We start from the raw sequence: 27,393 nt of genomic DNA, 5'->3' as shown, positions 1-27,393 counted from the left end.
GGCCCGGGGGTCAGATACGGCCCGTCACATCATTTTCTGCGGCCCGCAAATTGTGCATCAAATTTATGTGTCATGACTAAAATTGCAAATTATACTAACCCACGACAAAAATGAGCTTGACACCCCTCCCCTCAGGTATTCCACCCACCCGACAATTAAAATTATTATGTCAAGGTCATAGCATATTCTCACAATGACGCCATTGAAATTTTCCGATGTTATCTCCAACCCGGCGACACCTTCATATATCGCCGTGGGTTAATTAAGCCGCTGATTGCTTTGGCTTTTGAAATTCCTGCTCTCCCAGCTGCAGTTTGGTTCCTTATCGCACTCTGTTATTCCTTATCCCCTTGTTCACTTCCTTCACGGCTGCTCTCTGCAACGTTTACGCCGCTTCTAAGCTTCCGTATAATCTTCCCCTTTTCAATCAGAAGATAGAAAATATCTTCTATCGCTGATCCTTCTATGTCTACCCACCACCACCAACCCCTCCCTCCCCTCAATCTATCTAATAAATGAGCTAGCTGGTATTAGCACTGACCTTCACTCTTCTACTCGGGAAGACTTCGGGTGATGTTAACCACATTATTAACCAATCAGATGAGGACTGCGAGGGAGGTTTCTTCAGGCTTATGTGGGAATTATCATGCATATGCAGTCTACCTAACGGGGGAGTCCAAATCAACTAATTATAAAGATGATATTTGCATGGCAATGTATCCTGTAGCATTTAAGAGAGAGCAATAAAAATAGTAAAGCTGTTTTAAGACTGCGCTTGGTAACTGCACAACTCCCGTCTGCTTAACAGAATGCTGATCTGACCAAAATAAAAAAAAAATTGAAAATAAATAAAAACAAGATGTAGGTGATGGATCACCGCACTAAAGCTCATATCCGAGTTGAGAACATATCAGAGGGAATGGAAACAGCGTGGTCCTAAATGATGAATGAATAGGAAAAGTAAAGGTACGACTATTGAGCTGTGTTTTACGGAAGAATATTTGTGCTGAGCGAGTGTGAATTTCAAACACTTTTTATTTTTTAAACATCAAATTCCTACCACTAAATTCGAGGCTACAAGTCCATATTGATTCAGTTAAAAGCAGCAAGACGTATTAAGAATACAAATGCCTGAGTGGAAGAGTTCTCATGCATATTTCATTAAAGTTTCAGATTTTCTGATTACTCCATTTAACCATGTTAGCTGGAAACACATGATGAATTTTTTCAATATTAGACATTTCAGTGATGCGTCATAAACGATGTGATTGGACTTTTACTTTAACTCATTCGCAGCCAACTCGATTTAAATTAATCTTTGATATATTCAGCTGTCAATGGGAGTGAATGAGTTTGAATGATGTGTTGTGATCCATGTTTTTTTTTTATTTCACTTAATCACTGCAAATTTGAAGTCTTTACTTAAAGACTCCGATTCAGCACACCGATGTCTGATGTCTAGTTTTCCACCTCTTGCTGTTTTACCATCCCGCTTGTAAAAACGACACGTTCCTGACCATAGCAGTGCACGCCAGCTGTCCGACTCTCTCTTGTGGTTCTGCATACTTCCGAGCTAATTCTCAAGAATTCTTCCTCCGCTCCTCGTTTCATGACCTCTCTAATCCCGGCTTGTAAAATATTAACTGCTCACTCACAACATCCTCCCTCCTGTGCTGCCCCTCCTCTTTCCGCAACAACGACTTCATCTTTGCAATCCGTCTAACACTCTCTCCATTCTTTTCCTTGCCTCCGTGTTCCTCCCAGGGCGCCTCTAAAAAGTCAAGGCTCAATTAACTTTGTTGCTTGTGAATCTTGTCAACTCCGGTCGTTGCTCGCAAGGCTCCGAGATGAGCGGCGTCATATAATGACTGATTCAAACACGCACACACACACCTGACTGTGCACTGAGGCCCGAGATAAGATGGCAGGAAACAGGAAGTGGATTTATATGAGCACTGATGCCCTGACTCATGCACGCATACAAACACTTTCACAGCTGCAGCTGCCTCAGCGCTCACATGAAAGGAGCGGCAAATGCCGAGCGAGAGTGACTCTTAATCTCTCCGAGGAGAAAAAGAGACAGGAGGATAATGTGATAACTTCATTCCAAAAAATTCTCGCCGTAATATGGGAGGGAACAAGGTTGTGGGTGTGGACAGTCGTATTCTCATGCATAATCCCATCCGTGTGTTTTGACGCCTGTCTAGCCCGTGGATATATCAGCGAGTATCTATTCCACCGCCGATTTAATATATGCGCGTCTCCGAACCGCCATCAGCAATTTAGCACCGCTACTTATTATGTCACCCGGCAGTTAATCGGACGGCCATCTTGCAAATCATCAGGAAAGATTTAGCATTTTGCTGTGTTGTACTTTTGTAAAAGTGCAATGTGCTCCACATGCTGACCGAGGCAAGAAAAAATGTTTGTGGCAGTATGATGATGTACAAGTTACAACTTTTTTTTTTTTTTTTGGGGCGTGACTTGCATTCTGATGAACGAAGGCGTGGCTCTGCATATAAAGGATTTTTTTTTTTTAATCACATGTTTGAATTAAGTACAGGTGAACTAAGCAAGCCGTGCCTCGATTTATGTGTGCAAGATTATAAATATAGAATTTTTTTCCCAAGATATCGCATGCCTGAGTTTTCTAATCAACTTATATAATTGGAAACATCTGTTAATTGTTTTCCTCGCTACCCTGATACATCTGCTACTCTTCTTGCATGCTCTCCATCTAAATTGCTTCGGGAGGGGGGGGGGGCATACATGTTCTCTCAAATGTAATCACAAATACAAAAAGTGCTGCCTTATATTATCTGTAGAAATATTTTTCAGTCATCCAAAAGTAGCGTTCAATAAAAACGATGGTGTTTAATCGCTGAAATAAAATGTGCTTGCACAAAGCCCGTTTATTAATTCGTATGGCGAATTTGAGCTTACTTTATTTTTGGTGGCAGCAAGAACTGTCTACTTCCAGAAAAATAAAATCAAGCAGACCATAATGAACAGTAGACTAAAAAAAAAAAATCAACTCTTGTGTTTCTGTGCAACGACTGAGTGAAAAATGTCATCCTCCAAACAAAAATTGATCATTCCGGCAGGCTGCATTTCAGTATGTCAGCTGATCCAATATTTTACCGTTGAACTTTCAAAAGGCGAGACTCCCCTTAGGCATACAAATGTGACTCACCGATAACTGTTCCCATGAGTTACGGCTCGGATTGGAACGCGACACGCTCCTGCGCCGTCTGATACATGAACGCCAATGAATCTACAAGTAACTCTACACACTACTGTACACACACATACATTAACACAACGGGGCTCTTTAGATGGTAAATCAGAATGTCAAACCGCCATTTAATTTCACGCCGTAACTTAGCAATGCATTCTTATAGAGACTCACTGATAACAAGCATGCGTGCACAAACAAGTGAAGTCACAGATGCGGAATGATGGAACGAGTCACACACTGGCACATGTGGGGCTTTGACATTTTTTCGGGACACAGTTGGTTCTCCATAATGAAAATATTTTTGCATTGCAAAGCTCAGATACAAAAAAATCGCTCAGTGTACGTTGAATGAATAAGCAACAAACTATTCTCTGTTTGTGTCTATGCTTATGTGTTCTTTAAGTAACCTCTGGGTAGACGTGCTTGTAATGTGCGGCAAGTCTGAGCACCGTTGACCTTACAACATGCTAATGCCGCACTCTGCAAATACATGAGTGCTCCTGCATATAAACTACAATGAACAGCGTGTGGCTGAAAAAAAATTAAGTGCCCGCTAACACCCCAGGGTGAACTTGTAGAATTCATACATAATATACCGTATTTGGCATTTGTGAAAGCTATCAAATATTACTAGACACTTGGGGCTCGGTATTGTTGCCCTGCGTAAGTCTGTGTGCAGGGGCGGGCACTGATTGTTCAGGATATGGTACATTGCTCCAACAGATTAAAAACAGATGAAAAGATTTTGTAGATAGTTGCAATGTAAGTTTGACAACACACTAACTCAAGGGTGTCAAACTCATTTTTGCCGTGGGACACATTGTAGTCATGGTTTCTTTCGGACGGCCATTATGACCAACCAAAATACATTTATGAACTCATATGATATAATAGTGTAAGCTACTACACAAACTGATAAATAAGTCATTTTCAAATCAGACTAATAAACTGTTCAAACATTTTAAAAAGATGATTTTTAAAGGTGAAGACAATTTGATACACATTTTGTCTTTGCGGGCCACATCTGGCCCCCGGGCCTTGAGTTTGACACACGTGCACTAACTGGAGATGTGACATCATTCCGTCAATTCGTTCCAGTAAAGTTGAAGCTAGCAGACAAGTCAGATATTAGTCGGAAGCCAGCGACGGAAGACTAACTCGAAATTTATAAATTCGTATTCGCGGTGAGGAACAAGGACAAACAAAAATTGTGTGCTTACAAAAAAACTTGATTTATTATAGAATAAAAAAATGCGATGAGAATTTTCGGCTCTGTGTCGTGACGATCATAATTCATATCGGAATACGCCATCTAGCTCAAGCTATGCCATTCTACTATTGATAGATATAAACTAATACATAATACAGTTTTGTGTGGCTGTATAGTTCCTAACATTCCTCAAAGAGAATCTGCGTTAGACTAAGGTTTCCGTCTCGAAGATTTCATGAAGGACATTAATGATTTTCATTCGCATTTGATAGCTCATAACATTGTTCTTATGCCACTAACAATGCCCCGTCGATTACAAAAAGATCAATAGCACTTGAGCTGAATGCCATTATGGTTATTAGGCCGACTTGCCCGTATGGTGATGAGGCATGAGGGCAAATGCGTGAGCGAGTTTATTCATCAGTGCATCGGTTAGTCAGCGTCGAGTTTTGGTATTATTCTCGCTAGACGATTTTTGATAAAGAGGTGCAGACGTTTCAGGAGAATACAGAGAGGACTGAGCTCTTTCAAGGTGAGAGAATGATGGAGAAGGTAGAGTGAAGGTGAGGTAAGAGAAAGACAGAGTGAGAACATGATAACACAAAGGCAGGCAACCCAAAGGCGGTGAGAATAACTTACAGAGGCGAGAAACAAAGACAAGAAACCGAGATAACGGCGAATGATGGCACGGCACACCTGTCTGAATCTCGGAGGTGAGATGTCTTAATGATGTCAGGATGTAATTTCAAACACAGTTCTGTATTTTATTAAATGCCGAAGTTAGAAAAGATGGCAGTATTTATAAGGTCCGTCTGTATCAAAGTGACAGTGCTGTATTAAAGATTTTTTTTTTCGACACTAACCAACGTCTGCATCAAATTTCAACATCAAAGTCTGCTCTTATGAAGATGCAAATAAGTTTTTTTTATGTAAATAAAACCACATTTTCTCTCTTGGACAGAAGAGCAGGAGATCAAACCAAATTGGCAAGCCTTGCCACTCATATTTATACGTGCACTTTTTTTTTTTTTTTTACTGCGACTCTGACAAATTGGGAAGACAGCTGTGATAGGCAGGGTGGAGAAAGGCTGATAATGGGGGGGGTAAAAAAAAGTGACTCCAAGGGCAGGAATCAAGTGATGGGGAGGTCAAGGGACTCTGACAGGAAACGGGAAAGAGATAACAAATCTTGTCTCGTTAATGTTAATGGGGACAGGGATTTTTCACATGAAATATAAATACGGGTGTTATGGGACATGAAATATACATGAAACAGTGGCTGACATCTGTATCCGCCATGTTAAGAGGCATGTCAAAGGACACGGGGAGAAAGGAGGGGGGCTCTGAAAAACCTCGAGTTGTCTTCTCTTTTCTGTCTCGACAAGAACTTTTGAAAAGACGGGGATCAATATTTCATTGTTGCGTTTTGTTGAGCTGTTGATCCCGAGTATTCAAATGTTAATCCCACGTCCTCACTTGCGTGTGGTCCCGACGGCTCCCGCGGGACTTATCAACAAAGAGGGGCCTCTAAAGTGCACCGTCGTAACCAAAACTCCCATTAGGCTCACACGTATCCCTTAATCCTGGAGACCTTGTTCCTTACGACAATCACTTAAACCCATTGAGGGATGCTTGACGATAATACACGGACAAATAAGTCGCAAATTCGAAATACGGCAATTAGCGCAAAACTGATCTGTATTGCAAATGATTTAGGATGTCATTATTCACGCTGACAGTGTTAATTGCAATCCTTCACGTAAAATTCATATTTGCTCTTTTGTGTCTCAAGTCGCCAGGAACCAGTATGAGCGAATGGGCAGCGACGTCACCATGCAATGCGGATCCCTTGACAACGACGCATCGGTGTCATGGAAGGTGAACGGGACGGACGTGAAGGCCCAGCATCGTCTGGAAGGCCCCAGACTGATACTGACCCAAGTGGACCTGGGCCACAACGGACTCTACAGCTGCTTTCAGAACCCGAATGGAGAGAGACGCGACACCATCAACCTCCGCATCGGCAGTAAGTACCCAGACAATTGTCCGCCGAATATTGCCTGCCAAACAGTCATGACTACTTAATCATCTCGGTAGGGCACTTTGGTTATTGCTTCTGCAGAGGGTAAACAAAAGATGAAAGTATCCATATTGCGCAATGAAACGAAAAAAAATATGAAGAAAATGTACTTGAGATCATTTTCAATGTAACTCTTGTACCTGAAATGAACTTTATTGAGACAATACCAGCAGTTGGGTGAATTTTAAAACAAATTTCAACAAAGTCCCTGATGAACACTGTGATTATTATGCAGGTGCTACTTCACTAGCGGGTACGCGCTGATATCTGTTTAGCATCAATCTTAGCACGCCATTTCAAAGCACTGCCAAAAAATGACAGCCTTTGAGGCATCTTAATTCATCACTTCCCTGGCGCGGAATGAATATATACACATGAGCATATTGCGCTCTTTCTGTTTTTGACGTTTCTAATAAAGCAGTAGCCTCGGGACAAGGTCAAAAAGATCGTTTGCATAAAGACAATACAAAAGGTGTGATGAAATTAAAAGGTAAGTTATATGGCATCGTAAAGCACACACGATGAATATGGTCCAGGTATTTGCAAGGGGAGCAATTGTAAAATTTCCATGCAAATTTGTGATGAATGAGCCTGAATGGAAGTGTGACAGTTGGGTTAATCTTACTGGCAATGATGAATTACGCAATGCTGTAATAATACTAAACCGATGAGCATTTTATGTGACGGTACATCATGTCCCGAGGATGAATGAGGCAGGAGTAAGTTAGAGTGGAGTGTCTTTGCACCACTCATAATTTGGCGCATCATAATGACACTTGTGGTGGGCTCAAGTTCAAGTGTGTGTAGTATTTGCATTGTCGATATTCATAGAGTTGCAAGTTCTTTGTAATTGCTCTTTTCTTATTGTGCAGTTGTCCTGGTCATTTGTGTTTTTTGTTGTCATGCTAGCATTCTATTTGTGTTTTTTTTGTAAAATGCCATCTACAAAAGGTGCTACAACTAAAAAGCAAAGCTACAGCGATCGTGACACCTCGACAGGCTACACTTGTCGTGATTAGCGTCACGACGGTAGCGGCATTTTTTTGTCGCGTTTATTACTCACACCGGGGGGATTGTTATGTTTAACACACAGTGTTATCAAGAGGATAACAAAGAACCATCTGTTTGTTATTTTGAAGCAATCTTCTTTCGGAACTGTTTGCCTCAAACTTTTTGCCAGCAAACCAAAAATCATGTTATATAAACGTACTAAAATCGAAAATAATTGTTGTTCTCCTCAACATTGATTTTTAAATCCGATAATTATCAATAACCATTAAAATAGGATGTGCGTATTTCCAGGTCAAATATTTAACCGTATTAATTGCTGACTCAGCCATTTGTCCCAAGCACGGTAGAGCGATAGAGTGGCAATTCATATCAAATGTGAGTGTCCCGGCAATAAATGTCCATTACGTTTTAATAAGCAAGAGGTCATAAAACAATACAGTTGGTTGATGAAATAAACCATACCCGGCTGTCATAACGGGGGAAGTTATTACCGTCCTGCCATTTCTCTCATTCTTCTATCTATTGCTGTCCTCAACAGACGTCAGCGCCGTAATTTATAGCACCGCCACTTGGCTGCACCCACCCAGTTATTCAGCCTCACAGCTAACACAATATCAACCGCGGTGGGTCGTATATCCAGCTACTCACCCCGGTGACCTGTCATGCAGTCAAGTCGGCGGGACACACAATCTCCCCTCGCGCAGCGCCGTTCGGTCAGCAAAGCTTTTGCTGGATAGTCTGATAGTTGGCCTGGAGGACATCTGAGCGGTGAACCAGCAGCAACTTACGGGTCAGCTGCTCATGCGGTGAGGAAGTCCGTTAACCTGCCAGTTAAATTGCACGAAGGCAAAGTCACCTTAGCAGCACATCATCCGCTAATAAAGCAGTTTTTGGTTACTTCCAATATTAGAGCTTCCTTGTTAAATGAATGTACGGGCAATTTTCAAACCAAGACACAAATGATTTCAATGTTCTTTCCCTGGGTAGATTGTATTTGTGTTTTGCAAGATGCACACACACACTTGGCCACCCAAGGGATCTGTGCTACATCGCCGGGTAATGGATTTGTCTTGTATCTTTGCCGACAGATCGCTATAGGGAGGGTTGAACGCGTAAAGTTCTATCTCATCGGGGACTTGTTGTTCAAACCAGGAAGTGTCGAGCCCCACATGCAAGGCTACTTGCAAGAAGCACTCCTCTTACATTTTAATTACTCCCAATGCTTCGCCCACTATTCTTTCAATCACAATAAAGAGAGAATACCCGCCTGAAGGATGTACGTGGACCTTGGAAATTAATTTGACTCTTGAGTCTTATCTTGTGACACGTTTTAATTTGAGATGATATTATTATTTAATAATATTATTAAATAATGATATATATAATATTGTTTAATCATATAATTTATTATTTTAAATATAATTATTTTGATATTGCTGTGCATTCATAGCTACTATTTTCTGTTGCACTACGCATTTCTCACCTGATTTTGTTGACCTCCATTTTTTTTTTTTTGCTTCGCATGCAGGGGAAATGAAGCTGACACGTCATTTTATTGTAGCGGACAACTCTAACAAATGAGAAAATGGGTCCGGTTTAAAAAGTCAATGGGAAGCCATGAGGGAAGCATCAACATTTGAAAAACAAACAAGAAAAAGGTTATTCTCTGCTTCAGCCTTTTTATATGAGTTGGCTATCAGGAGTTGTCTGGCATGACAGATTGTTTTTCCCCTTCTCTCAATGCTGCTGTTTCAAAAATAGATGGTATAGCATTAAATCATGAAAGACAGCAAAGTACTCCTGGAGCCATCCGCTCATATAGATTTAATGTATCTCTTGTCCATGCGTTATTGCAGGAGACTCGAAGAGACTTTCATCTCCGTATCTTATTTGTTGACCTTCTCTATTTCCAGTCTTCTCGCCCGCATGTGTCTTGTTCATTCATCTTTCATTTGTACAAACCCTACATATTTTCCCGTTAATAATAGTTTGGTTCAATGTCGCTAGGTAGAGATGAAGGTTCAACTGCAGGGAATGACTGAATAAATAAGAGTCGAGCTCAGGTGGGGGAAGACAAGCAGAAAATAATGCAGGCATAAAGCAGGATTTGGGTGGATTTAGCAAAGAATGTGGCAATGTTAAAAAGTAAGCCGTCTCGAAAATGTCTCAAACGCGAGAGAAAGCGGTCAAAAGAAAAAAATGATACGAGGAAAAAAAAAAAGAACTGACCAGAAAGTATTCCCTCCGGCCCAGAGTCCAACAGAGAGCTGGGTTTTTCTTTATTGACGTCAATCAAGTCAGGCACGGTCAGACCGGCTGAGACAGACAAATATATTTCTGGGAGAAAAGCAAAACATAACAAACGAGAAAAGGAAAGAAAATAAAGGATATTGAAGTTCCAAATGTGACTGCCACTCTTACTCAACCCGTCACATTCGTTCTATTTAATGTTTCGTTCCCTCAAACCGGAAAGCTCACCGTATTTTTCCGATTATAAACCACTTCTAAAAACCTTTAGATGCAATATTTTTATTTTTTTACTCTGCCCATTTCGACTTCCGCATGATTCCCTATTAGCGATACATCATTTGTAGGATTTGGGGTTCAGCATCTCCCTTGAAGGTACTTGAAAGTCCAACCAAAAACATTCCAATTACCACACGCCTACTAGAAGCGTGTCTCTGTTAAATGAAGGATTTTTTTTTTTCTGTAACAGCCTAGAAAGCTTCGGCAATTCTCTCTACTCGGAGAAGTCTCAATTACACCAGCTTGTTGGTGAACTCTCCGGGGACCAGGCAGCTGTGAGTCTGGACTGTGGCTAAATGGGATGTTCCCAAAGGATGGCAGCACTCAAGGAACAGCATGGGGATGGACAGGAAGTGAAAGATGTAATGGCAGAAAGAGAGCGACAAAGAACTCGAGAGTCTACAAAGAAATCTGCGGTATAATTACCCTACCGATCAAAACTTTGAGGTCAGCCAGACAATTTAGTTTTTTCCATTTAAATTAATATAATTGCACAAGGGTGTTCAAGGGTTTTCAAGGGTTTTCTCATCATCTATTAGCCTTTGAACACAATTAGCAAACACAATGGACCATTAGAACACTGGAGGGATGATTGCTGGAAATGGACCTTTATGAATTAATTATATTAAAAACCAGACGTTTGCAGCTACTGATTAGTATCCTCATTGAAATAAAATAGCAATTTTATTTTTATTTTTTTTAAAAAGGACATTTCAATTTACCGTATTTTCCGCACTGTAAAAACCTCAATTTTCTCAAAAGCCAACAGTGCGCCTTATAATCCGGTGCGCCTTATAGTGCGGAAAATACGGTATGTGTTTACGAAAGAATGAATTTCGGAGTCTCACTTAACTCATTTTAAATTAGTTAAGGTTTTTTTTCGGCACCTCAAACAGATTGGAATTGGAATGCATCACGTGAAAGAAAAGATCGAAGGCGAGACAAGTCAAAACTTCACTTGGGTGCAGGATAAATAAACACGGACTCCCGGATAATCACACAAACAAACGCGCCGGCCCGCACATACCCGCAGTCATACCCACGGACGCACGCATGTAGCGGCGGGCAGATGAAAGGAGCCCTGCAAATATGGCTCCCGTGTCCAAATGAGCAATGCTTATTGTGGAAAAACATAGAGATGTTTGTCTTGGCAAGATTGCGTGTTTGTGTCTGTGCGGGTTTCCCTCGCACACATGATCTTTGCGATGTCAAATTGTTCAACTAGTCTGTTCGGGGCGTATTTTACTAAGAGGATTGATTCGTATGATGCTGTCTCCCTATTGCCATCATTAGCTTCAGTCGACTCCATCATAACTTCATGATTCTTTTTATTGTTTGTGCAGAAACGAGCAATCGAGCGCACTTTTGCATCGAGTCACGTCTTCGCACCTGTTCTATTCATGCGCCGGTGTAAAGAGGCTTGTTTGTTTGAACATATTTTGAAAGTGCAAATGTCACAAATTCTAATCAGACAGCATAGCGCGGTGAGGTAACATCTTTGGAAGTGTCACTCCACTCAACACATTGTGGATTCTATTTGAGAGACAGCTCGATGACTAAAAACACGTTAAAAATGAAGACTGGAGATTAATTGTGATTTTGATTCCTTTAAGAATGGCACTGTCTGTGCTGAACTGAGAGGAGACACAATTAAGCGAAGGTCATTTGCATAATCAAGTACAAGTGCAACAAAATGAATGTTACAAATTTAAATAGACTTTTCGAGTGTTAATGAAGAAAGCACTCGCGCAGCGCCAAAGTCTGCCACCGATGGAGAGTGTGAAGCTCGTCACCTCAAAGTGACTGCTGAGCCTCCTGTTTGAGACATTAACACCCGTGGATCAAATTTAAATTAACTGCAGATATCATTTTCATTTGGTTTCCCACTGATTCTAAAGTCCTTGACCACATTGCTGTGACATAGCCATCAATCAACTCATAGAGGGACTGTAAAAGAAGACGGCTTCCTGTCTGACTCAAATCTAATTTTGGAAAATTGATCGATAGGCATTGCCAAAGCAGAGCCGGGATACAGAATTTGGCTGTGAGCCTACTTTCTTCTACATTTTTTTTTTAGGAAGAACTGAAGTTTAGAAACGGAAAAAGATAATAATAATAAACTACTACTACTCGAAAGCTGAAACTATATTTCTGTGAAATGCGGAATTCCGGTGGGATTTTTAAGGGTATTTTTTGTATTATATATCATTCTCCATCTACGAAAACAGAGACAAATATTAATTAATGAACTAATGCTGGTCTAGATTGTACTAGAACGTTAGGATTCGACTCAAGAACTTAAAAAATAAAATAAATAACTGTGACTATTGCTAATTGCTGTGCCTGTCTGTCATCATGAATGCACAGGTCGCTCAGAGACAGAGACACTTTTTTTGAGTTTGAAAAGTTGAGGGAAATATATTCCAGCTTTTTTTCCAACATCTCCGGCGGGTAAAGTGCATTCATCAGAGAAGAAAATGAAATCATCAGAGCAGTGCAATAGTTGACTGCGACTCTGCACCTCTGCCTGCACCTCCGTGCAAACTCTGATTTCCCATTAATAAAAAAAAAGAATTAATTCCCACTTTTTTTTTCTCCTCCATCTGTCTTCTGCTCTGTTAAAATTTACCCTCGGAGCCAATTTCCTCACTTACACGCTTGTGTCATTACCTCACTTTTCCTTCTTTATGGCAGCAATTCTCATATTTAGTTCAATATCCCTGAAGTGTTTTGATAGGAGACTTCCTTAATATCTTGTCAGTGAAAGTGAATAAAACATATTTCATTTCAAACCGCACGCGCATCACACATTTTATAATAAATGAACCTGGCACATCCCCCCCGGCTTGAAAATGAAAACTTCAAACGACAGCACCTTCTCAGAAAAGACACTAATAGTGACAATCTTCGTGCTGTGACCACCTACACTTGAATGGTGAGAGATTCTCCCAAATTCTCTGTACCGTATTTTCTGGACTATATGGTGCACATTAAGGGAAACAAACAAGTATTTATAAATATTGTCCAAATTTATTTTAACATCCAGGTGCACCTGATTATAAAGGGCACTGTTGAGGGAAAAAAAAGTCTCTTATAGTCTGAAAAACACGATATGCTCGGACAAATATAGTACCTTAGTCACCAGTAATTAGAGATTAGCTTTGTCTTATAAATTACTTTTGACCCCAGGCTCCTCATGTATTGTATGGGTCCCAATATAGTTTTTTTTTTTAATCCTTATAATTCTGCTCCCCCAATCACATTGAACATACTAGTTGACTTAATCATTACATAAAAAAGAATTAAATCTTATTTCGCCCTGGTAGTCTTCTGCATAATCGCTGTAAAGCTTATTAGGATATAATTAACCTAACTTTTGCTGCGGGCAACTTTTCCCACCGGTACTGTAATTTTCATGACTCAGCGAAAACCAATGTGTGAATACCTTTTTGGGAAATGAAGAGAGAATTATCAATAACATCCCCATTCCCGGTGTTGCAATAGTCAAGAAGCTAATTATTGCAACCGTTTCCGAGGCGATTAGTAATGTCGGACATCGGCTATGAATCTGAAAATGTCTCACCGTTTCTTATCGGTATTTTTTTGCCAGGATTTTTGAAATTGAAATTTGATTGGCAGCCACTGGTCATATCGTGAATCACTTAGGTGACTCCCGAGCAACCCGGCATCGAATCAATCCCCATCTAATGCTCTCTCTACAATTACCCCGTGATAGATTGGCAACCAGTCCAAGGTGTAGTCATCCATGTTCCCCTTAGTCAGCAGAAATTCTGTAGAGTCCAGCCCATGCTGTGACTTGTGACCCCGAACCGGATAACTCGAACAAATCGGACAATCACTTTGACTTAAATAACACCGAACAGTGAAAATGTACCGAATATCCACACGAGCGAACACTGTCTATTCTCCCTCAATAAATGATAAGTGCTTATCTTGATGTTCAGGAGAGGCTCGGACATAAATGCTCGGAAGATCTATAAAAGCGTTGAGGTATGACTGCGATGTGCTTAGACGTGTGATTTCGGTGTGTTTGCACAAATCAGTACAAGGAGAGCAAAAACATACAGAGGCATTAGCGTATCTGCACAAATGCCGGCACAGCTGGGGGTGTTTCCCTCCACCCTTAATGATGGCCATCAGGGAGCAAGGAATGGGAATTATTTATGCATTCAGCAATTAGATAAATAACTACACAAGGGAGGTATTCAGTCTTTCAGACGTACACATCGGGATTTTTTTTTTTTGATGTATGTAAAGCCACAACTGAACACATAAGCATTCATGCTCAATTTGACATTGAAGATATTTACAGTTTCCACTCATCCGACGCTCGGTGAAACGGTTTGACTTTGAAATATGAGTCTTCTTTGCAAACGCCGTTGGGATTACGAAACGTGAGGTTTGTTTCTTAACACACTTGAGAATCAAGGCAGTAAGTTCCAAGACGCCACGGAGGTCAGATTTGTTTGGATTTGTAATTATTTTCCCTTAGGTGAAATAAAGTCATGGAAAAATAATGTTTTGGAATTTTGGGAATAATATTTAACTTTGTTAAGTGCTGCTTGGACTCAGAATGACCTTTGTGACACGAAACAGATTTCATTCATTTCAACAGGAACGTCAGATGTTTGTTGACATTTAATCTCATCTTGCAGCTCATGTGAGTGACATCATTAATATGATTGTGTTTTATGTTCAAATGGCAATCCATAAACTAAATATAGGACCAAGACTTGTGAAATAAAAGCCGTGAGAAGGTATCCATCCATCTCATCAGTTTGGTCGTTTGAGATTACAACCTGACATTTGTCCTCAGCGTCTCGATACAATGACCTCCAGGTTAATGACCAGCTATTGTCCAACACCTCGAGCATCAAATACCCTTTTAGAAAATGTATTAGAGAAGCTTATTAGATCTCGTCGCTGGTGTCATTATAGATTTCAATTCCAATGGTCTAACTTGTTTCCAGGCTCAAGATCCATTTCCCGGGAGACAATGTCTGCTGTCCACTGCAGTTTAAAAAAAAAAAAAAGAATTATTCATGGGAGGCTCTTACCTGACAACAATTTATCATATCTTCTGAAATCCTTTGGAGTCTCTCCGGTTGCTTATTATAAAATTCATAATGCAGGAAATAGGAATGTCAAGGGCAATGTCTCGAGTTTCGGAAACACACCTGTGAATCCGGCTTTCACAGCACATTACTTAGATGTGTGTCCTTAGAGGTGAAAGGTATTACAAGCCATTGGAAGGGAATTCAGATGCAAAGCTGAGCCATTAAAGTGGGATTAATGGCCTCGTGGGTAAATGAAACATAATTTATTCGATTATATTCCGGTGTCATAGGCAGGAGGCGCTGGGGTAATGTGATGTAGGGGTGTCATTACGCTTTTGATCTTTAGCTAAATGGCTATTTAGCTTTCCTGTGAATAGCGTGCTTGCGTTATTCTTCAAAATGTAGACTTGAGCTTAGGGAAAAAGACTTTGCATTCACCTTTCTCTAGCCATCGATTTTTTTCAATGGAGTGCAATGATGGCCTTCGTAGGCTCTTCTGTACTCTGAGCTGACTTTGAAGTCAAAAGCTAACTTTCAGCATATCCACGGTTGCAGCCCACTAGCTCCATAAATGTTTCCAATGATGCTTTCATCCTGTTCGCTCGCTACAAGTTGCTGCTGGTGCTCTTGTGCCTCATTCAAAGCCATAAAAAAAAGTTGCAGTCTAAATCAAAGCTCGCATCTCCTTTGATTTGGTTTTAAGCAATCATTTCAATTCCATGCATTATAAAGTCTCACGAGCCCGTGGTGAAGCAGCCGCCTCGACTCCATCTTTTCTTATTGAACAGTGAAAGCATCTCTTAAAAAAAAAATTCCTTGACGTTCCTCTTCACTTCCATTCAGTCCTCACTGCACCTGGCCTTGCTTTTGTCTGCTAACATTTTCCCCAACTGCTCTCTCGCTTTAGCTCTCCTCGCGCGCATTATAAATCATTCCATGCGAGGGCTTTAGCGAAATGCTTAAAATGCTAATGGCGAAATGTAAAGCAGGTGTCTGCAATTAATCCTTACCTTGCAGTTAACACACTGTATGAATGAATTCCAATAAGCATTCAAAACGAGGCTTTTGATGGTAATGACTACTTAGCTTATTGATTTGACTCAAACATATTTCACATTTTTGTGCAAAAAAAAAAAAACTCTCCAGTGACACATAGAACAAACACGCTGTAATTTGGTGTTTATTTAAGAGTTCTAATTCAAGAGGTCGTAAACATGGTTATGCTAGCACATACTTGCGTGTGTACTTAGGTACAAGCAAAGATAAATGCATAGTAACGTCCGACGACCGCTGAAGCCACATGAAAATTGATCTATGTATAATCTGGCCTGGGAATTTCCCCTGACATTATCCAAACCGGTCATTTAGCCTTCACGCCGTGGTTATGCCATGTACTCACACAAACACACACACACACAGTCTTGTATTTGTTGTCTTCTGGAGACCACCCAAAAAAAAAAAGCCTACTTTTTAGGACCACCCTACAAACACACACAGATTACACAGAAGCTAGTCGTTGTGATGGCAGTAGAGCGTGCTGACGTGGGTTTTTCTTTCCGCTTGGGTCGCATTCAAGGTCAAAGTGTTTACCCGGCATGTTGTGTATTTATAAATGGCATGTTTTTTCTCGCCCGCACTACTAATGATACGGGCGCTGCACTTGGCCTTGACTCACAAATTGACAACCAAAACAGGGAGATGTAAAAGCCAGAGAATTCTCTTCGATTGTTTTTTTTTTTAATCTAATCTGTAACTATATTTGGTATCAGTCACAATGACAAAAATTGCAAATTTTCTTTAGATGATTATTTGCATTGATTTTTATTCAAATGTGACTCCTCCTTCACATTCCAATAAAAAAAAATATCTCGGCCTCTGTCGGTTTTAGTCATTCAAACTCTCATGTGACGACAATGACAGATTAGTGTTGCTGCGAGCGCTCTATTAACATGAAGCATCCACCCTAAAATTTGCTGCTCCCTGTTTGCCTCTTTCTTAGCTACATTTTCACTCTCCATTACATTCGTCCTTCATCATATTTTCCATTTTATTTCACTCTCCTGCTGCCCACCGCCATCCGTCTCTAAAGTGATTTAATATCACGTGATTAATGACGGCCATTAGAAGCTTCAACATCAACATGTTTTAGAGTTTACCAGCTGGAGCCCGTGACTCTGTTTGTGTGTGTGTGCATAAGGAATCACACATAAATAACATTCCAGATGTAATTTGTGCACCTAAAGAAGCCAGACATGCACCTACGCATGCCTGCCAAGAATTTTATTAAAAATGCAATTAGGGTTCAGACACCTTGAAAATGGTTCTGCAATATTTTGTTTTGCTGTTATCATCTCCGAGTAATGAGCAAGACAACACATCTCCTTTGGAATGCTTGAAATAACATTGTAGACAATGGTGGAGTTGACTTTCATTAGAAAGTCAGCAGTCGTTAATTGATGGTACGTGAAATGTGTTTGTTTAGAATCATATTAAAATAATATCCCTGACATAGAGTTATTTGTTTTTCCACGGATCATTAAACAAGTTTTTCCATGCACATTTCTTTGTTGTGCCAGGAATTAATTTGTTTTTCAGTTTTGGTACGAGTGTTGTATTGTTTTTGTGGTTTTTTTGCACAGCTCTTATTCAAAGCTTGAGTTTCCTTTTTGATATTTTGTCAGATCAAATCATACTATGGATTTGTCCCTGAAAGAAAATAATCAGAATATAAACACAACTTATCTCGCCTGAGCCTGAACGCAAGATAAACATGTTAATTAAACTTCACAGAAACGACCGCAATGTTTCTTTCAACCTTACAGGCTGTTGTTTATAAATCTTAAAACACATTTCGGAGCTCTGCATTTGTCTGATAAGAGGATTTGAGGATTTAAAGCAACAATACTTGTACATACTGTAAGAGCTATTTATGCAGCGTCTACTCACCAACCAACCAGGAGTTGAAGAATAAATCGAAATTAGAGATTCCCGTAACTTCAACTTCTTAAGTGTGATAAGAAAATGAAGCTTCAAATTTGCTTCATGAACCAGTTGTTGTTTTATTCCTCTAAATGGCACTATTGGTTTAAATGAATGGCTTTCAGTCCAATGTTGAATAGAGAACTAAAAACAAAACTGGTTCATGAAGCATTTGAAGCTTCATTTGCTCTTCATGGCTTATGCTCGTTATGTGTTGTATTACAAGTTACAGTTTCAATTACTTTAATTGAACTTTTAATAAAATCCCAGGTTCCTTTCAAAATGCTGTTTTCTAAAGACACTGCTTTCACTTTTTATATTTTCTTTATATCATTTCTATTGCTTAGCAGGTGAATAGAAGCCATATAATAGAAACATTTGCAGCGCCGCATTAAACCTGTTTGTATGATTTTTGTTTATTTCCATTTACTTCACCTTTATTCACCCAGGTGAGCGTATTCTCATTTGCAATGCCGACCTTGCAGCAGCAGACTTTCCTCGATTTTATAGCAAAGAGCTGTAAAACGCCCCTTAGATACGTGTCATTAAAACAAATGTCCTATACACTTAAAAGGGCCACAAACACAGATTCCTGTTTGTAGGCATACCGGGGAGGCCTTGGGTTTCCTGTGATGCATCAAAGGAACATCATCCGCTCTTCATCATCTGACAGCACATCACTCTAAAAAGTCCCCACCCTCCTTTTTTCCCCCTCCCTCACCCCTCTCTAATTTAATATGTCCTTCAAGTCTGTAATTTAATATTCCATCTGTTGCATGCTCCCATGTCAATACACTTATCAGGCATGTTTGACCTTTTCCATCAATCTTTGGCTTCATTTGTTATGTTGCTTGAGTCCCTAAAATGCTCATCTTCAGTTTCTTTCATTTCCATTAAGTGTCAAGGAGCGACATGTGGTTAATAAGTGCTAGCAGTCTTTAAGAGCTTGGTGATGAGTTGAGGGAATTTTATGAAGTCCAAGCGTTCTCTTCCTATGCTATGTCTCCTAGTCCGTCACAAATGTATGCTAATGCAGTAGTAAAAAGTTACGATACCAAGTATCGATACCAGTCGCTGATATTAAGTCCTCCTTAACAATAGATGGCGCTAAACAACGGCAGTTTGACTCATTGGCAAATCATCATCTGTTTCAGACAATGTGAGGGTAACAGGGTAGGCCAAGTTTTATTTTTTTTTTAGCGCGCTAATCCTGCGGCTGGAATCTCCATCCTCAGCACGACTTTTGCCGGCTGGAAAAGCTTTACCGGAGTCCCATAATTTCACCCCGACAGACTTGTGCTTTGTATTAAATCACAGCCCTGACAGGTTAAATGGCAGCGTGTAGGATCTTGATAGCCAGTGTCAACATTGGCACTCAGACGCTTTTCCATAGCAACCTGCACCGATGAACTCCATGCAGGTAATAAATCAGGAAACGGCTTTCGCCGGCGTCCAACTCTCCCGAGTGACAATTGTTTCATCGGCTGATTCCATCCAAAAGCTTTTAAAATATGCTTCCCTGATGCAAACAAAGTGAAGTCCATAAAAAATTGGTTTCCTGACTTTGACAAATACATACTTGACATAGTTAGTCAACCCTGACCAATAAGTTTGGAATCGAGGCGGCGAGCCAGACCGTATTAGCTCAGTATTTCCCCGCAGTCGTAAATTAATTAATCGAGCTCATCTCAGTGGCTACTCGATGGGCTAAATAAATCATTTTTTTTCCGTTGTGATTTGCACATGCTGTTTGTCATTTTTACAAACTTGATATTGCATTAGACCCTAAAATGAGGGGGAAATAAACTATATTTATTACATCGATACCAAATGAGCAAGAAATATAGAAATACGGTCTGCCTGTTATAAAATATTTTTTTTTCATCTGTAGAATTATACCCTAATAGATCTTTCGAAAGCAAGATAAATTGTTTTGTAAAGTTGAAATATCTCACGGGTTCGTCAAAGTTTATCCAGCTCTTTGTTGACAGATTATTTCATTTGTGTGCGGCATAACAGCTAAATGCAGCTTCACCGTGTTTGGGTTCCACTTACTGACCCAAGTTTGCAGATCTCAGAGCACTCCTGGGTTCTACTTATGTTTTTTTTTTTGTTTGCCTATCGCTCGTGTCAAGGTTACAAAAAGCAATTTGAGCTTTCCATTTTTGTAACAGTCCCCGTAAAGCAATCTTGTTGTTTGTGTGTGTTGAACAAACATCTAGTTGAGAATATAACACATTTTTGTAATTTTTACAACACATCGCTGGTGCCCAAACACTTTTGGTCACGTATCACATTGCGTCTCCTCACGCTGAGGGAATTGTCTGCTCGCCCCTCAAGTCTTCCTGTCACCTATCCTCCCGTTCCATGTTGATCTCTGCCTCTCGGGCTATGGACTGTCACCTTGCGTTTAGTGTGAAGAGCAATGAAGAAGTGTGAGGGGAGCTTGAGAGAAGGTGAAAGGGTGGGAGAGATGCATAAGAGCGCGATGGGAGGATGGCGAGATGGGATTTGATTTGTGTGTGAATGTGTGTTCCGCGACACAATAAGAGGAAAGCTCAGCTCACTTTTGGAGCGTTTTTTTTTGTTTGTCTGACAATCTGTTGTATGTGTGGACGCATCCTGAAAGAGCGGTCCGCAGCAGGCGTTCATTCATGATTTCATCACCCAAGCGCAACATAAAGCCTATCAAACGCACCATCTTTTTTCACTTAGCCCCTCAATGCATTTTTCCCATGCTCCCTTTCTTTTTTCTCGTGTCTTTTCCGGCATGATTTCAGCCGTCTGCTTCCATGGTTTCTATTTAACAACTCTCCAGATTTTTGTGTCATTTGTGAATTTGAACATTTGGCCTTGTTGCCCCCCTCAAAAAATGTTCTCCCATTGTACACTTCTTATTTCTTTTTTTTGAGAAGAAGATACACAAAAGATGAATACAGACACAATGTACAGGCGTGACAGCAACCATTCTAAAATTCCATAATAAAAAAATTCTATGATCAATCCTAATACTAGCGTTGCAAAATTCTGTAATAGAAAAATTCTATTCTAAATTCACGTCAATTTCAAATGAAAATGACTTTACTTAATTTTAATGGAAAATATTTTATTTCTAATTTATATATATATATATATATATATATATATATATATATATATATATATATATAGTATATTATAATATTTTATTATTATATTACTTTCAGGACTTTTTTTTAGCCTTGCACAAACAACTCCGCACAGAGTAGTGGCATTTTCTCATGCCCCCATACGAAGACACAAGATGCCCTTTGGCATGGGTAACAAGCACAACAACCTTTCAACTTATGCCAGCGGAAACCCTTTTGTGGCAAAAAAAAAAAAACGAACCACTTTGTGATGCAAATGTATCGTAAGCATAAAAGCCAGGTTGTGGTTGATGAATAGCCATCAATAAGGCCATTTTTTTTTTTATGGACACAAATGGTTGTTTTGCATACTAATGCAAATGCTTTGCTTATTAATAAAGAAAAGAGCTCTTGTCTTCAAATTTCAGCCAATCGTATGATTGCGCTATTCATAGTAATTTTTTTTCAAACGGGAGCTCAAGGTCTTCTACTCTCACCATGAAAAAAAATCCTTTAATGCTAAAGCTATACCTGTACTGACTTAAGGTTATTGGAAGCCTTCAAATAGAAAATGACGTTGCCTAACAACCAGGAGTTGTGTGATGGCCATGAAGATTTTTTTTAAGATGGTGCAGAACAGCAGTTGAGGCCGGAAAAATGTTTTGCCAGGCAGCAATTTTGCAACGTGGTTGTCACTTGTGAGCCATGGGCAAGGGAAAGTTTTGCTAACAGAAAGTGCAACCTGTCACATCCTGATGGTCATAAGTGTAAGCCAAATCGAAGAAAAAAATAAAATACACTGTGTCATGGTGATTTTTATTTTTTGTCTCTTTTTTCCCAGATAAGCTCCCATCTTGGCATGTTATACTCAATTTACTCACTTCACAGACAATTTAATTTTCCTCAGACCAAGCAAGCACTACTGAAATCAGTTGGTTTTCTCTCTTGACCTTGGGCACCTGTGCCTGCTGGTCAGTCTGTTGGCACTTTATAATCTGTTTGAAAGATGCGCTTGTGTTTAGGGTTGTAGCTTGGGTCATGAAATAGGTTTTTAATTGATTGCTTTGCTCTCAGGAGATTTGTACCATCGGAGAGCCCGGCTTAGATATTTCAACATTTGCTCGGTACAAGACTTGTTTTCAATCGACTCATGCACATCCCTTTCAGATAGATGAATGGATGAATGGGTGATGGATAGATGGAGAGAGAGACAGTGAAAGAGGGAGAGCAATAGAGATAGCAATAGAGAGATAGATTGTCAATTAATCTAGACCACAGGTGTCAAACTCAAGGCCCGGGGGCCAGATACGGCCCGCCACATCATTTTATGTGGCCCGCGAAATCAAATTCGTGTCATTACTAGAATTGCAAATTGTCTTCACTTTTAATATCTTTTTTTTTTTAATATTTGACCAGTTTTTACTCATCTGATTTGAAAATGAGTTATTTGTCAGTTTGTTTTGTAGCTTTTACTTTATATAATATGAGGGGCTCATACATTTGTTTGGGTTGACAGTCTTAATGGCCCTCCAAAAGAAGCTATGACTACAATGCGGCTCACCAAAAAAATTTGTTTGACACCCCTGATCTAGACCAAGAGTAAATCTAGCAAGCTAGAAATGGATGTCTGGATGGATGCAATCTGAACTTGGTGCTTGGCAGCACATGAAAGAGTCATTTTTTAAGAGCATACAATTTTGAAGAGCTTTTTTGCAAATTTATAGATGAGCCACTTTTTCTGATCCAAAACATCAAATAACTATCATCATGGGATTCGTAACATCAGCACTGAACTGAGGCTGTATTTTTCAGGGGGACAACAGGATGGACGTTGTCCTCTTGAAAGTCAACGCAAACACTCACCCACCTTGATGACAAGCTTGTATGCCTGCACATGTCCTGCCAGATCCAAAAAGGCATTTGTAAAACAAACAGGGCTTCTATTACATTGGCCTCACGCCAGCCTTCAGAACACACACACATCAACACACACATTCGCATCACCCAGACAGACAAGCACTCGCAGGTTATGCAGACAACTTTCCACACGCTCACATACACTGTCAGCTCTGTACAGCCATGTCTCCAATTACACGGGAATATTTGGATAGAAAATTCCCTAACACCCCAGGTGACTGACCCCCCGCTGTTAAGTAAACACACACTCGTTTCATGCGCACACACACACGTGTGTTTCCGTGAGCCAGATGAAATTGCCCTTCAAAGTAACCACACAATCAACAGCAGCTCCGTTCTGACCAAGGACTCTCCAAAGAGTTGAGATTGTTTCCTGTGATCATAGTGTAGCGTCTGTAATGCGAGTGTGTGTGTGTGTGTGTGTGCACGCGTGTTTGCGGTTGAGGTCGGAATGGAAACGTCTTTTCTTGGGTGACATCAGTGGTTTTTTGGTGTGTGCCAAAGCACGGAGTGGTTACTCGGGTCACATTCCAATCTACATTTGGCCAACACCGCAACGTCCTCATTGGATGATGTTTCATCGACGTACATGTAAGGTCAAACCATCAGCGGGGAATATCGATCTAGAATTTAAATCGAATTGTAGCACCCGCAAAAGTGCAGGAACAGGTGGAACGGGGGAAACTCCAGACTAAAAAGGCAGGAAATAATATTTGAATCTCTGACTTTTTCATTAAAAATTCGATTAATTCAAACCCAAAGGCATATTAGTCTTTGTAGTTCACCCTGGACCACAAAAGCAGATGTGCAGTGAGCCTTGGCACTCGCTCTGACCAAATGTAATATTTTCGACCAAATGAAACCATATGTCGGTTATTTCAGCCTCTTATTGAACGGGTTGAATTTTTTTTTTGAACTACGGAAATTTAGGATGGCTATTCTAGCACTTTTCGCTAAAAAAGTATTTTTAAAAAAAATCACCTACACTTCTTAACAAACAGGAAAAACAGAAATAAATAAAATAAGACCTTGGCTTGGACCTTGCTCTAGAAATAGTTTCTCCAAGCACAAGGATGTGCAACACCCAAGTAAACAAATGAAGCACACATGCGGATGGTGTGATACAGATGTTGTCGAGCATTTAAGGTACAAAGCCGCATTGATCCATTCCAGACTAAAGACAACATGTGTTGGGAACATGTGCACATAAGTGGCAGTTATTATCAAATCCGCCGCTCGGATTCAAACCCACGACCTCGGAAACGTGAGGCGGATGTACTATTGCGAATTTGTCTTACAAAGAGCTTTTAAAACTCATGTTGGCTTCAAAATCTCTGCTGGAGTCTATCGGATGTGAATTAATGAAGACTAAACAATGAGCTCCTCTCTTCAGTGTACTTTTAATATAAAAGAGCAGGCAGAGACCAGCTCGCTCCATGCCAGATGTACTCTAATGTGTCTATAATGAGGAACAAGTGTATTTAAAACTAATGTCACAGTGGATACATTTTAGAATGAATCACTACCGATGTCGGCTTTTTGTAAAAAAAAAAAAAAGCATTGTGTTTCTTTTTCTGCATTTTTTCTCCCCCACTAAATGAAAGATTCCGAAAAGAAGAGCACGCTAAAACTACTTCAACGTCCTCACGTGTTTCTCATTCACTTATTCAAATTAGAATCCTCAAGTGTACCCAAAGTTAGAAAACTTTTCATCTATATCTGCCCGAAGTTGTGATTCATTAGTAGTCCAATGCTGCTGGCTTGGCTGCAGTTTAGAGATATCAAATGCGGAACTAAAGGAAATGCAGGAAATGAATATAAATGCTTTTCTCAACATCACTCAAACGTTGAAAATGGAAAAGCGAGTCTTGACCTCACATATAGTTTGTCTCCTGGAGGTTGGCCAAGGCAAGCAAAAAGGGCAACCTTCCAATTTGGAATCATTTTTTTTAGTATGATTCAAATAGACGAGGAATTTTTGGGTCAAACATTTATTGTTAAAGCTGATTTTTTTTTAAGCCCTCATAAAACAAAACAGTCACGATTTCAAAACTGATTCTGGATCAAATGTATCCATATTGGCAATCTGAAAAAATTCTCTGACGTTAATAACACAAATTTACATGACAACCAGCTTTTGTTTTCTCCTACAACGTTCCAAGACGTGCTTCAAGTCTTACTTGTCTCAGAGATTGAATTGCAACCACTGCATAAAAACTTGGACTTCCCAAATAAGTATGACAAAATGAAGGCGTAAGGACTATTTCAGTGAGCCAAATAATTTGTGCATGTAAACATAGTTCACTGGCTGACGTGTCAGCAGGTGTTGTCGTAGAACAGAAACAGAGGTTTCATGTCCTCCGCAAACCAATGATCTGAGCTTTGTGTCAGTCAAAATCCACTGAGAAGGACCCTCAGGGTAAACGCCAGATGTGAGATCTGGCACAAAGTTGGACTTCAATAGCGTGAGTCCGAGAAGGTGTTACGTTAACATTGTCCATCATTTTCAGCCACAGAGACAATGGTTACTATGTGCGGGGATGTGGATCTATTCCAATACACTAGGTGGAAAGAAAGAAAAATAAATGCTCAGAAATTGACCACAGATTAATTTATTATGGATTTATCTGATTCACTTTGTTTGGTTCTTGTTCTGGGAACACACAATGGGGCCAATCACTGATGCCTTGTACGGATTGAAGCTTTCTGGTCCATTGACTCATTGATTGGATGGTTACATTTCAATAAATAAGAGAAAATAATCATGTGATGACACAGAAACATACTTATTATACAACCGAGCAAAAAGCGGCATGTAGATATTTTAAATAGAAGTGGTTCGAGAATGGACCCCTGTGGAACCCCACATGTAATTCCTAGTTTGCTCTGACTCATAACTACCAATCGGGACAAATATTTGAATCAATTTAACATCTTCGGTAAGTCCCACCCACTGTTCCCGAGAAGTATATTATGTCAAATACAGAACATCATCAGTACATATGTATGAATCTCCATAACTTGTCTCCATCATGACCTTTGATGGACCGTGAGTTTGTGAGCATGTTGGATGAACCTCATACTTGCATAAACAGAGGATGCACTGACCATAACTCATTCAAGCAGACCACTTAGCGTTATTAGTCTAAAACAAAATATGAATATTTCAAAACCATAAACATGAAAACAAATAGAGTAGCCAGCAAAGGGGAAGGGAGGAGGGGGGGGCACCATAACTCAAGCCCGGGCCACTTAGTGTTAATGTAAACCAAATACGGAATATTTCAAGCCATAAAGTAAAAGAAAGACCGACATACTCTGAGTGCCTTCCATCCACTCATCACATCTTTTCCACTCTCCTTTTCACTGGTAATGCGCTGTTGTGATTAGAACATTAATCCATCATGCTAAATAGGATGGGATGGGATGCTACGCCACAAACAGGAAGGCAAGTATAAAGGGGGGGGACTTTTTAGGAGAAGATAACAACAAGGGCTTGTTGAACGATTTACAAAACAAACACAGAATGGGGTGAGAGAAGCCAAGCAATTAACAGCCGCGAGGGGAAGTGGATTAGAAATAATACAAATATGGCATTGTCACGCCACGCAAAGCAAAATATAGCAAAGCAAAGCTCCTGTGGGGCGGAAAAATAGAAAAGGCAGGGAGAAAGAGGAAGCTATTAGCGACTGTCTTGGTGATCGCTTCTTGTTGCTCTTATTGCATTGCCAGGCCCTGATGCAGTCCAGAGTCAGCTTGAGCATGCCGCACCATCACTCACACGCTAATGGCCAGCTGGAGTAGTGCTACTGTCTTTGTCTCACGCGTGTGTGTGTGCAAGGGCGGCCACTCGGTCGGTTTCTTAGGACTCGTCCGTTTGCTAGCTGAAGTAGAGGTCATTTTAGAATAAACTGAAAATTAAAACGGTTATTCTCGAGCTCACGAAGTTTGAGTTTATTCGTTTTAAGGCAGCAAAGCATCACTGGAAACAGGTGGAGGGATTTTAAGACAAATCACACCTTTGGGTATTTTGGAACTTGAACGGTCGGCAAAATCCAAAAATAATAATTTTTGATATATTTATAGTCTATTTAAAAAATATTCTAGACCCTGGTAATTTGATTTCTTGAAATAAAATTTTAAAAATTCAATAAAATATGTAAATGCAAGTGGACTAGCTGTATTGCCTTGTGACCTCTTGTCATTATTCAGGCACATAATTTTCGTTTTCAGTCCCGTTTGCGTCC

The 27,393-nt window shown here is 40.1% G+C and overlaps 1 protein-coding gene across 3 annotated transcripts in view; it reads left to right on the top strand.

The window, feature by feature from the left end:
- cntfr (ciliary neurotrophic factor receptor) overlaps positions 1-27,393 on the top strand; it is a 148,376-nt gene that overhangs the window by 94,211 nt on the left and 26,772 nt on the right. For all 3 annotated transcript variants that reach the window (XM_088391458.1, XM_088391456.1, XM_088391457.1), the window contains one exon: positions 6,241-6,474. In XM_088391458.1, coding sequence (XP_088247584.1) covers positions 6,241-6,474 — 234 coding nt within the window. The remainder of the gene's footprint in view (positions 1-6,240; positions 6,475-27,393) is intronic.

The sequence above is a fragment of the Syngnathus floridae genome, chromosome 12 (assembly GCF_059516105.1).
Source record: "Syngnathus floridae isolate MCC-2025c chromosome 12, RoL_Sflo_1.0, whole genome shotgun sequence".
Taxonomy (NCBI): Eukaryota; Metazoa; Chordata; class Actinopteri; order Syngnathiformes; family Syngnathidae; genus Syngnathus; species Syngnathus floridae.
Note: the sequence above shows the minus strand (reverse complement) of the source record. Positions and strands in the feature narration are given on the sequence as shown.